The sequence below is a fragment of the Cavia porcellus genome, unplaced genomic scaffold (genome assembly GCF_034190915.1).
Source record: "Cavia porcellus strain 051 isolate PalLab524CR breed Dunkin Hartley unplaced genomic scaffold, mCavPor4.1 scaffold_22, whole genome shotgun sequence".
Classification (NCBI taxonomy): Eukaryota; Metazoa; Chordata; class Mammalia; order Rodentia; family Caviidae; genus Cavia; species Cavia porcellus.
Window position 1 is genome coordinate 20,512,051 of NW_026947505.1, and position 12,935 is coordinate 20,524,985.

Below are 12,935 nucleotides of genomic sequence, written 5' to 3' on the forward strand. Positions count from 1 at the left end.
TGTTACATTTATTGTATGCCTTGTCTTATTCCAAAGTATTTTGGATATTGTACTGTTTTCTTAATAAAATGATTTATGGAAGTGAAAAAAAGTGAAAATAAAGAACCAAAATTAGAGGGAAAAGATAAATCTATCGAAATGTGTCACCTTTCACCTGAGAATGGAAGAATTGGTGATGAGCGACTGCTCAGGATTTCTTTGTAGTCACGTGGAAGGACATGGCATTGCCTTCTGACTAAGGCTGTCTATGGACTCGGTGCATTATAAAGATACACACTTCCCATATTATTTAACTTATCCAGCCAGTCCTTGAATAATGCCAGAGATGTTTGAAACCAATAGAAAGATTTTTTTTCCATTTACAGTTCAACCTGCACTTGACCGGAGACATCCATGCCATTACTGCCGCCAATAACTTGCTGGCTGCGGCCATTGACACAAGGATTTTGCATGAAAATACTCAAACAGATAAGGTGAGAAGAATTCCTAGTTAGCTGTTTTCAGGAAGTTATTCTGGGATTCTTAGATTCTTTAGGCATTCATGGAAAGACTTGTAGAGTCTGTAAACTGAAGTTTTACTGAAGATTTTGCAAATTTTACAATATCCCCATTTATATTCCTTTACCTTACACTCCTAAGGTAAAGGCACACTTTGGTCATATTTATCATCTGGGTTTATGACCACTGCCAAGTTGTTGGAAAATTGTATTATGCTGTACTTTTAAAGCCAAATTGTAGTTGAGTCTTTAGTTTTAAAGGTCTTTGGTGAATCACATCTCTTCATCCTGGCCTTGAGTCCATTCTCTGCTCTGTACCAAAAGGGAGACTGGAGAAATAGTATCTTTTTATGATTAATGTTACAGGCATCTATCGAAGATGGACTGTGAAAGAGGTCAGAGATAACTTTCTGGGTTTCACATGTGTATAGGTTAAGAGCTCAGTCAAACACATGGAAAGACAGAGTACCAGCTGCCAGACGTAGGACGTGGATAGGAAGGGTACTTTTGGGGATGTTTTTCAAGAGTCCTGACTTTCTTCATTTAAACTAATTCCCTAGTGAGTCTTGGAAATAGAGTCTGGATAAATGTTAATTTGAGTTTTAGGACCGTAGCTCAAGAATCATATTTATTCAAAATCTTTGCAGTGTGCATTATTTCATATTTAGGCAGTTTTACTAATGACAGCATTTAAGTCTGCATTGTTTATATTAGCCTCAAAATTTTAATAAGACCTGTAATCTAAATACTTTGGCTCTCAAGGGAATGAACTTTGTCATGTCCTGTGAATTGTCCAGATACATAGTTGACCCTTAAACTTTTGTGTTTTATTTTTGTTTTCTCAGGCTCTTTATAATCGACTGGTTCCTTTAGTGAATGGTGTCAGAGAATTTTCAGAAATTCAAGTTGCTCGACTAAAAGTAAGTTTCCAGTTTTTGTGTTCTTCAAAATGAACAGAAAATACCCTATGAATATGTCAGAAGTAATGCCAAAGCCAGAAATTTTGAACTTGACTTGATTTTGGTTTTTTACACTCTTTGGGGTATTAAAATCTTAGAGAAAACAGTTTAACTAACAGAGCACAGTATTTGAAGCCTGAAACCTGAATCCCACAGCCAAGAGCCAGTGAACAAATAACTAACCTTCTAGGAGTCTTTTTCTTCACGTATGAAATAAAAGGACTGCTTTGCTAGTCTGTGAGTACCTAGTCAAAATAACAAATTAAATTTTCATGCAGCCTCTCTTTAAAGAGAAGTATTGTTGTATTTGTTAAATTTCTAAGAAAAGATAAGGTAGCCTGTCTCAGTTTCATGTTACAGCAAGGTGCCCTCCTCATGCTAGCGGAAGACACTGAGATTCTTCCCCATGTGACCTGTTTTGAGTCCCATTTGCTGCTTCTCACACTGCTTTCCCAAGCACTTTGTCAGAATCTGAAGAATAACCGTTCATTGTATCATTTAGAACCAACTGGTACTAAATGGCTTTTTAAGTTCACTCCGTGCTTGTTCCTGAGCCGTGTTCCATTTGTTGAGGAACAGCTCTCAACCTCTACAGCTACATCATACCCAGTTTCTGCTTCCTGGATTCCTTTCTTTCATATTTCATTAAGATAGACTTTCTTAGGATATTTTCTTTACAGAAATAAATGCATGTTTAAATTTTTTTCTTAGTGTCTTAGAAATAGCTTATTTTGAAACTTAAACATACTTGAATTATTGTTATTTTTGAGACAGGGTCTCACTGTGTAATTGAGGCTGACCTTGAAATCATGCAGTCCTTCTGCCTCAGCCTCCCTAGAGCTGGGATTACAGGCTGCCTTTCAGGCCTAGCCATTTTTTGCTGTTTATACTGACAAGGAGAACTAATGAACTAAAGCATCAATCATGTGGACAGTAGTGCATGCCCCGTCTAAGCATGGGCAGTGCTAGCCACACAGCAGCCTGGACACACACGCACGCATGCACGCACGCACACGCACACCCACACCCAGCAGAGACAGCCAGTAACAAGGCACACTGACTTGGGTTCCAGATCTGCCATGTTAAGGATCTGTTAACAGGTTTTCAGTCTTCCACTTGCAGAAAATATCTGGACGTAGGCATTTATGATAGGATTCGACCTAACCTGCGATTTACTCAAAGTAGAGTTTTTTAAAAAAAAGCTTTACTAAATATGGAGAAAATAAAGAGACAAGAGTATGCTTACTTTTCACCTTCTGTTCCTTCTCAAACCTATCACATTTTTTTTTATCATTAGAAACTGGGGATCAATAAGACTGATCCAAGCACACTGACTGAAGAGGAAGTGAGCAGGTTCGCGCGTCTTAACATTGACCCCACTACCATCACGTGGCAGAGAGGTGGGTGCTGTGGAGCCACGCCGGGGGAGGAGAGGGGAGGAGGGGCGCGGAGCAAGGCCGTGCAGAGTCCGCTCTGCTGGAGCTGGCCAGTTAACTTCATAAACGCACGGTGTTATGTCGTGTCTGTGGCGCCGTGGACTCCCCACTGGGATTTCATAATCCCGCTTCTCTTCCCATTGCTCGTATTTTTACTTCCTCCTTGCCTTTTGTTTAAGCCAACTGCTGTCTGGGCTCCTTCCCCCACATTCTCACTCTTAGCCTCTTCTCTGCTTGTTTGAGACAGGGTTTCACTGCGCAGCTCAGGCTGGCCTTGCACTCACTTTGTAGCCCAAGTTGGTCCGACGTGGATCCCTCCTGCCTCTGCCTCTGCCTCCTGAGTGCTGGGATTAGAAGTGTGTGTCACCATGTCTAGCCTTCTCTTTGCATCTTTAAGGGCCCTGAAGCTACATTTCCAGTCCTTGGCCTGTGGGCGTGTCTTGCACCTGTTTCTTCCTTCCTCGTCTTCCCCATCAGCCCCCAGAGCTCTCTGCCAGGTGTCTTCGGTGCCGCGCTTTCCTTCTGTCCCGTAGGTGCCTCCAGCTGTTGGCCAGGTCTCTCTGATCGCTTGTAGTTGCCGCTCAGCGAGGCTCCTGCTGGGCTCCCTGCCGGCCTCCCTGCCTCCCTCTGGCTGGGCCTCCCCTCCTTGCTCCCACGCTGCGCTCCGCTCCGTACGTGGTCAGTCACTGCGGGGTGGGACTGTGGCACAAGGCTGCTCTCGGGAGTCAGGCCCCAGAGTGTGGGCTGGTGGGCCCCGGCCCCTGCCCCTGCCGGCTGCACGCCCCTGAGCGCATCTCAGGGCATCACTGCTCTAGCCTCTGAGTGCCAGAAACGGGTGATGCGGGGTCCTTCTCAGTGCTGTGTGTTCTTGATTTTCCCGGCATAGCCTTCTCAGTCCTGCCTCCCACTAGTATTCCCCGTTTCTACCCACTTGCAGAATATGTTTACCAAATGCCTGATTTAATAGCTGTTATCTTTAGTGCATTCTCATGTTTGTCCCCTAAAGTCAGGGCATTCATCTTGACAGAGATGCTGACCTGTCTTCCTGAGTGATAAAGTGACCATTCAGTAAAGCAGTTCCATCTGCTCTCCAGTCAGGAGGGCCTGCGCCCGCCTGGCCCCCCTGCCTAGCTGGGGCTTGCCTTCTCTGAGCTGGCCCAGGTCTTACTGGTACCATTATGAAGCTTCTCCCTGGGGAGTCTGTTCAGCCAGGCCACTGAGAGTTGAGAGACAAGTCCAGAGACTTCAAAGGCCTTTAAGATGAAATACAGGTTAAGTACTCTTTATCTCATATGCCTAGGACCAAAAGTGGTACTAAGAGTTCATATTATTTTGTATGTTAGAATATTTGGATATACATGATGCAATATCTTAGGGATATCTAAGCCTAAACACAGAAGTGATGCTTTATAGACACCTTCTACACAGGGCCTGAAAGTGATTTTGTACAATGTCTATACAATAATTGTGTACATGAACCAACATTTCAAAGTGTGAGGTCATGTGAGCCCTCAGAAAGCTTCAGACTTGAGAACGTCTCGGATTTTGAGGTTAGAGATGCTCAGCCTGTAGCAGACCAGCCTCCCCATCAGAGGTGCTACAGAAGTGTGAGCAGGCTTTACAAACCGCAAAGCATTGCCCGTGGATGATCTATAGGGGGGGGGGGTGGAAGGTTTTTGCGTATCTTTCTATGTTTCCAAAAGAAAGTAAAATTTCCTTGAAACTATTGTGGGTTTGTTTTCCACTTAAAAATAAATAATACCATTATGCAGATGTTAGAAAAAGCTTCAGAAGTATGGGAAACTATCTTCTTTTCCTACTAGCACTACTATTCGTAGTTTTTTTTCCTGTTACATCTAGTTCTTTTGTAGTTCTGTTATAATTTAGGTGTATAAATGTTATGTCCTATTAGTTTCATTTATACCAGAAGCATTTTTTGTTTTTTGGTTAGCTGTTACACAGCCATTTTTGTTGGTTCCAAAATATTCTTTTGTGGGTAAATCATACCTTTCTTAGGTTCTGTGCTTGAAGAAGCTGATAGCATTTTAACAACCTGACAAATGTTGAATATTTTCAACAGTTTATTGAGAAGTCTACTGTTTTTTTTCATTTTTTAATTTTAACTAGGAAGGTTAGTTATTAAAATATCATACACTCAAAATGTATAGTCAATCCCAGGGCATTTCTGAGTTTGTGTGATTCTTTAAAACTTTTTTTTTTTTTTTTACAGGTTTACTTGTAAAAGAAAAACCATGCAGACAGAAATTGATATATTTTAAACCATGCATGTGAATGTGCTGAGTGAAATGTCTACACCAGATGGCATTCTTCCCTGTCTGCTTTGAGACTTCAGTCTGGGCAGCCATAGAAAATAGGACAGTGGCTCAGTGATAGATTGGAAGAGAAAGGCAGTGTCACCTCTTACACCTAGGGCCAGCGTGCCCTTGGCTTCTCTCTGAGGAGGCAGAAGAACTGAAGTGTTTTGTGGTTGCAAATCAATTTTAATGAAAGTCACAACTTTAAAAAATCATTCCAGAAAAAATTCTAGCATTGTGTTTCTGCTCAGGGCTCTAATGTGAAGAAAACTTTATTGCGACAGACAAGCCACTTGGGTCAGAGGAATTTGGACTGATATTTGAGAGGTAGTTTGGCTCTGATTACCTTATGCTGATGTGAGCAATAGCATTCTCCAGCAGATGAGTTAAGGACATTTGCCAGCAGAGTTTTCTGGTTTAGAGTTAGTGTAGCCCTTGTGATGAGATTAGATTCTGGGATGACTTGATATCTAGAGGGGGGACTCTCTGTGCACCAGTGAGGGAGGATAGGTTAAAAACCTCAGATGAGATGGGTCAGACCATTTGATGGCCACCCCTTTCTTTCAGCCTGTGTACAAAATCTCTTGAGTGCTTCATCCTGTGTCCCATACAGAAGCCTCTTTCCCCACTGGTCGCTTACTCTACTCCGCTCAGTCGTGCAAAGGACAGGAATTGTGTGTCATTAACTTGGGGCTGCTGGCTGGCATCTGTCTTTTCTTGTGGGTTAGAATTAACTTTCACATTTTCTCGTTTGTGTGTCACTGGCTCTTTACACACTTCTTTCCTTGCATATCAGAATGGGGCAGAAATGGTCGGCTACCTGAACGCGGGCCAGGGCCACTGATTATAACTGACCCTGCTGAGACTTTGTGTTGTTTGTTCTTGCTTGCTTTCTCTTTGCTACACACGCACAGAACAAAACAGACAACAACCACATTCCCATTGTTAACTTCAAGGAAATTTGATGTTTCAATCTGGTGCCAAGATTGTAGATTCTACTCATCAGATAAGGGGGATATTTTTCCTTTGCATCTTGGAAATAAAAGTAGGAGCTAGTGACAGTATTGCGAAGTGGGCCTTTTAGTTTTTAGATCACAAGACAGGTTTATGTGTGCATGAGTGTGCTCTGGGTTCCTGCATAGATGTGGCTTGTGGCTTTGTGTCTCAGGAAGATGAGTGTCATTTACCCTGCAGATTTGTACCATCCCTAAGTACATGGTCACTGTCACCCTTTTTGTCAGAGCCATATTATCCGTTTAGTAAGTTGTGTGTCAGTTGTCACTTTGAGCTGCGTGTTATTTGAAACCACATAAATTATTAGTGAAGTCTCTGGCCTTCTGGCTTTGTTTCCTGCATTGTAAATTTGATTTTTACTAAGCCAAATCTTATTTTCACTGACAAAATCCGAATCATTGCAATTCAAACAAACCAATGAAACAAAGAAAATCAGCGCCAACTCTAATCATGATCAACTGTTTTCCCCCAGGAATTCTCTATATACTTTTTTATTGTGGCAAAATGTACCTATCATCCTAGTTACCACTTTAACCATTTACCATGTACGATTCATGGCATGAAATATTCACCATAATTATGCCATCCCCACTATTACAAAACCCGCATCACTCCCAACCTAAATTCTGTCCTTATTAAGTAGTAACTCCCCCTCTGCTCCTGATAATTGCTGTTCCTCAATCTGTTCGTATGAATTTGCTTATTCTAGGTGCCTCATATAAGTGGAATCATACATCTATATTTCCACGTCTGGCATATTTCACTATTCATAATGTTCCTGACCTTTATTCATGTTGTAACGTGGATTAAAATGCTCTTCTTTGTAGCTGTGTAGTACTCCATTGCAGATACACACCACATGTTTATCCGTTCACCTGTCACTTGACACAGGTTTCTTCTACCTTTTGACTGTTGTGAATAGTGGTGCTGTGAATCTGAGTGTACAAATACACGCATTCAATTCTTTTGGATAATGCATTGGAGTAGGATTACCGGGTCATGTAGTTGTTACATTTAGCTTTATGTGAAACCAACTTAACTTCTTGTGACTCAAATTTCCTGTAAAATATCATTTTAGAAGTACTCCTCCTTGCCGTCAGATTTTAATGGGCATTCTGCCCAACCTCATCCTCACCAGCACCTGAAACCTTCTTTCTGAAACCCCTTTGATCTTCTTAAGGTTCTAGCAGATATTTTTGTCTGTGTTTGATTCCTACGGGGAAGCCAGACCTTGTCTCTTCTGCCTTTTCCTCTGTCCCTCAGGCAGCCAATCCCAGTTTGCTGACTGAATAAGTAATCTGTTCTCTTTCAGTGTTGGATACCAATGATCGATTTCTTCGAAAAATAACAATTGGACAGGCAGGCACGGAGAAGGGGTGTTCCCGGCAGGTAGGTGCACCTTCTTCCGTCCTGGAATCTGCTCTGTTCCTCCTCGCCTCGGTTTCTGCCTTGCCTCAGTTTCCGCCATGTCTGCATTCCTTTTCTCAGTCCATTCCCGTGTTGTCTAATCCCTGCCTGCCCTGCCCCTGGCTTGCCCAGTGTCACAGTGCATTTCTGGTTTAAGAGGAACTGGGATGGGGAGAGAGCATTAGGAGGCAGGGGATCCGGGGTCCCCTTCCTGTGCCCTCTTCTTCGAGATGAGCTGGGGTGGGGGTCCTTGAATACAAAATCTTTGACTATTGTGTGGGAAACCCATGACTTTCTACTGCATCTGCATAACGGCTAAATGAGCATTGCAGACACATTACCTGAATTTCATAAACCAAAAAAAGAAACAGTTATCAGGCTTAATAGCTTGGGGAACATCTCAAGGATAATGGGTTATCATCCAAATACGGAGAACGAGGGGGAAATGAGATCTCCTTTCCTTTTACGGGCCTCGGCTGTGAGTCAGAGGCACTTAGGGAATATAAATTCATTCCATATTTTTTTTAGCAAGGTAGAGCAGGCCTCTGATTTTTTTATAATAAACTTTATATATTTGAAAAGTTATAGATTTATAGTCTTTAAGTTTTTATTAGTGATTGCAGGAAAAAAAGCACTTTTACAATAATATCTAGTCTGCATTTCAAACAGACTTTGGGACCTTTGGAAATATTTTGAAATACATACAGGGATTGACCTAGAAGACAAACTAGGTCCATGTTCCACCTTCCTCCATCAGCCCCTGGTACTTGCTTGTGCTCAGTCCAGTCAGTATCCGACCTAGAAAAGCAGAGTTGTTGCTATCAAGTTTGGGAGGATGCATTTCTTAAGGATGGGAGGATGGAAAGCACTGGATTGATGGGCAGAGGGACACTGCAAACTATGGTAGGACTGCTTGAGGAGCGTCTCACTTCAGAGGCAGGCGGAACCCGAGCTCTCAGGCAGGGAGAGGCAGGTCAGCGTTGGGGGTGGGCGTCTTCCTGTAACACCTGTGCTGCTGCAGCCCGGGTACTCATGTCACAGGCTGGGACTGAGTGTGAGCCTCAGGCCAGTGACAGTCTCCCTGCCCAGCCGCAAGTGAGCCAAGACATACCAGCCAGACCTGTGTCTACCACGTCCCCTGGCCAGCAGCTGTCAGTGACAGTGTGTTATTCAAAGGACACTAGGATATGTGACCCTCTGGGGAAGAGGGTCGGGCCCTTGTCATTTCCCCAGAGGGCTCTCATGGGGACCAGGTAAATACGGAGGTCCTGGTTTCAGTTCCAGGTACCAGGGGAAATCTAAATATATAAATAACCCACACTGGAGCTGGGGATTTAGCTCAGCGGCATAAGTGCCTGTCTTGCAAGCACGCGGTTGTGAGTTCGATCCCCGGTACCGATAAATAGGTAAATAAATAACGCGCATTGACCTGTCCCACTTGGTGGTAATATGTGTTCAATAAATATTAGGTGAATAAATACTCTAAGTAGAATGAAAAAGCAGTCTGCAGGTACAGAAGTGAAAAGCCATCATGTAAAAAGATTCATAAAACAGCAAAACCACAGTGAAGTATTACTGTATTATCTATGAGCTTATCAAAACATAAATAGTTAACGCTAAAAGTTAGCAAAGTGTAAGAAAATAGACTTTTTAGTGGGGCCAGAAATTGCCAAAGCCTTTTTGGATGACTGTTAGTGTTAAAATTTGAAATAACCCTAAAATTACTGCTTCAAAATTATTTTGGAGGAAACAAAATGAGAAGAGAAAAAAATTTAATGCCAGGTATAAGTTGCAGTTTTATTTGTAACAGAATGTTTGAAATAGTCCAGATATCCATCATTAGACACTGTGACACATGTATGGCACGTCCTCTGTACATACATACACATAAGAATTGATCACAGTGATTATATAGGTGAAATGACGTAAATAGAACTCTCACAGTGACTATGAAGTGGAAAAGATTTTAAAAATCTAGTTGCCTCTGAAAAGTGGGTGGGGGAAAAAAGGAGAAAAAAAGAAGGTCTTTCCTCTTGTCAGTACATACGATTTTCATACTGTTTAGCTAATCCTAGAAAGGCGGGAGATTAGCAGCTGCTGTGGTTTGAATGTTTGCCGAGGTCCTTGTATTGATAGTTCTGTTGTATACATTAGCATAGCCAGTTCATAAATCGGATTTACAGTAAAAAAGTAGAAGCATGTTAACTGATTTTCCCAAGGTTATATTTTGTATTGCTTTATACATATTTTTAAGTAAAAAAAGATTATGTTATTTATAAGACAAGTATAAGAGTTTATGAAGAACATCTAGCATTGAATAGAGCCACATCATTATTTTTACCTTGTCTCATAGATGTACAGTAATTGAGCCCACAATTCCCTGCTAATGGACATTTATAGGGCTAGCTCTCCTAAGAAAGTTACAGGGAATGTAAGAGCATGTTCATGTGTATACTTTTCTTATGTCTTTTGGACAAATCAGAGAGGTATAATGCAGAGTTCTCATGGATGAGAATTTCATAGGTTAATGTACATTTCTTCCAGGAAAGCTAAATCAGCTGACATACCAGACAGCATTGTATATTGTCCCTTGTGTAATTTGTGAAAATTTTACAAACAGAAAGAATCTCATTTTCCCTTTGATGTGATTTTGAAACATTTTATTTGCAAAATAACTGAGCAGTCTTCTACTGTGTACATTATTCAGTTAGTAAAATGAGTTTAATGATATTTAAATTGGCTCTGTTTGAGATTGTTTTGGTAATCTAGTTAAAATTTTTTGAAACTGTAAAACAATGACAAATGAAGAATGTATGTGTATTATAAACTGTGCTTCTGATTTACGCTGTTAATTTTTTTTTGAGCGTATTCCCAGTCTTGTGTTTTACACAGTATTCTCACTAGTTTTAGTCATTTTCTTACATGCACTGTTTATAATAGAAAAGAGTCCTAGATTTCATACAATGAAAAATCACTTATGTTTAGAATGAGTTATATTGAGACAGTAATAATTGAATACAGTAGTACTTGACTTTCAGGAAATACATTTTCATTAAATTATGGCTCCTTACTGCTTTCCTCACTTGGCGGTGCTGGAAGTGGGTAATACAACACCCCATGCAGTGACCGCACCAGGGCACAGCGATTTTCCTGTGTGTAAATCTTGAACCCGTCTGGCCGGCATTCCCCTTGGGAAGAAGGGAATTAGGCTGGAGCTTCATGAAGCGGTTTTATCCAGAGAAACTTTTCCAGTGACTGCATCATGAGGAAGGGAAGGCGTGCTTGTGTCCCTTTGAGCTCCCTTCAGACTTCAGACAGCCTGGAGTCAGAGCCAAGCGGGAAGAAGTTCTGGGAACTTTTCAGAGTCGCCGTTCTCTGTGGCTGTGGCTGTGGCTGGGCGCCTGGTGCTCTGACGTGGCCATACCCCCGTAGGCAGCTGGAATTTGCTTCTGTGGCTGCTGTGCTGAGTTGTAACTTTGCGAAATTGGCCTCACATGTGGGAAGCGAGCAGGACTGTCCTATTGTGCCATCTGCTCCATTTCTGATGGAAAGAGCAGTGCAGTGGAGGTGATGGATAGGCTGCTCAATGTTCCTTGAGTTCAGCAGTGAATCACATCGTGGTCACCACTTCGTGGCACTTCAGCAGCCTGCGCAAAGACACATTAGATAGGGAATGATATTACGACTTAGTCAAAGGTCTGAGACAGGCTCCCTAAGCACACTATGAGCAGGAACCCCAGGGAGCTGACTCCTGCTGAGCAGAGCACAGTGGCCAGCGTGATCATCATGGTCGGCTACCCAGATGGCACTCAGCACAACCTGCATGCTCTGCATACTCCAACATAAGTGCACACACACCTCCGCTTCCTTGCAGGAGACCCCGTCCCTGTGGAAAGCACCATCTATGTGGCACTGTCGCTAACTGCTGCTTTTGCTTTGACCTGACAGGCGCAGTTTGACATTGCCGTGGCCAGTGAAATCATGGCAGTGCTGGCCCTGACAGACAGCCTCAAGGACATGAAGGAGCGGCTGGGAAGGATGGTGGTGGCCTGTGACAAAAACGGGCAGCCTGTGACAGCAGAGGACTTGGTGAGTATTCTTCAGAGGCCCCTGAGAGCTGCCTATCCATCGAGACAGTGGAAGTTCAGCGACACATGGGTGGGGATTCAGAGAGTTTCTGCACACAGATTCTTTTCTCCACAAGCTTCTTTGCCTTGCAGCTTTGCACTGTTAAATGCAGTGAGAGCGTTTATCATGTGGTTGCCCCTGGCTGTAACCAAAATACATCACAGTCATTTTGTGAGCTTTCATTATTCTCCCTGGTCTTGATCCCTGCTTCTGCCAGAGCTGAGGTTGTATGTTTGGTGACTTTTTAAAAATGTATAATTTATACCTGCCTTCAATGGGGTGGAGGAGTCACCTTTCCAAGAGATAGAAGTGACTCTGCCCTCAGGAATTGGCACATTTTCAGCACCAACTGCTCCCAGGTTTGTTTTTTAGTGTCATACTTCAGCATTTCATACAATAAAAGCAAGTCTTGGCCTCCATCTGTCTTAGTCTTCTAACTCCTCTGTTGAGTTCAGTGGTCTCTGTAGAACTTCAAGAGTGACAGGTGCACTGATGCCTGTTTCAATGTTTAATATGCTACTCTAACGTCCCTCTTCTTTTTACTAACAACCCTTATGGTGGACATGAGCCCCAGTTGCTGCCACGCGTGGTGGTGCATACATGTTATCTCTGCAATTGGGAGATTGAGGCAGAAGGATCATTATAAGTTCAGGGCCAGCCTGGGCTACATAGTAAGACTCTGTCTCAAAAAAGCCAAAAGAAAAGAGCCTCAGTTGCCCACAGGGGCCAGCTTAGGACAGCCATTACTCTAAGTGGAAGCTTGCTCCCTCTATACCAAGCCACATGGAAGAACAGAACCTAAGACGGAAACACGCTTGAAAAGCAGTTGTGAAAGGGGCCAGGCAAAGTAATGTTTTATTGATTTACTCCAAGGGCTTAGGGTATAATTTGAATCCTCTGCCAAAGTGTCTTGATTACTTTTTGGCTGCTTTTGAAGAAATAAATCTGAGTGACTCATCTCACAAGTGCTGTCAAGTAGATGAAATAAGGATGTTTATGCAGCAACCCTATGGAATCTGTAGTACTATATAAAGCTTAAAGAAAAAGCACAAATAAGAATTACTGCACAGTAATTTGCTGCTTTCAAAAATTACCCAAATCTCACCATTTCTTCCTACAGTAACATTATAGTTTCTGTATATGTTTCTCTGTATCCTTTTCATATTAGATAGTAATAAA

The 12,935-nt window shown here is 42.4% G+C and overlaps 1 protein-coding gene across 3 annotated transcripts in view; it reads left to right on the top strand.

Annotated features, from left to right (window-relative positions):
- Mthfd1l (methylenetetrahydrofolate dehydrogenase (NADP+ dependent) 1 like) overlaps nt 1-12,935 on the top strand; it is a 180,997-nt gene that overhangs the window by 64,243 nt on the left and 103,819 nt on the right. For all 3 annotated transcript variants that reach the window (XM_063232907.1, XM_023564547.2, XM_023564546.2), the window contains exons 14-18: nt 366-473; nt 1,343-1,417; nt 2,754-2,856; nt 7,534-7,610; nt 11,577-11,717. In XM_063232907.1, the coding sequence (XP_063088977.1) occupies nt 366-473; nt 1,343-1,417; nt 2,754-2,856; nt 7,534-7,610; nt 11,577-11,717 (504 nt within the window). The remainder of the gene's footprint in view (nt 1-365; nt 474-1,342; nt 1,418-2,753; nt 2,857-7,533; nt 7,611-11,576; nt 11,718-12,935) is intronic.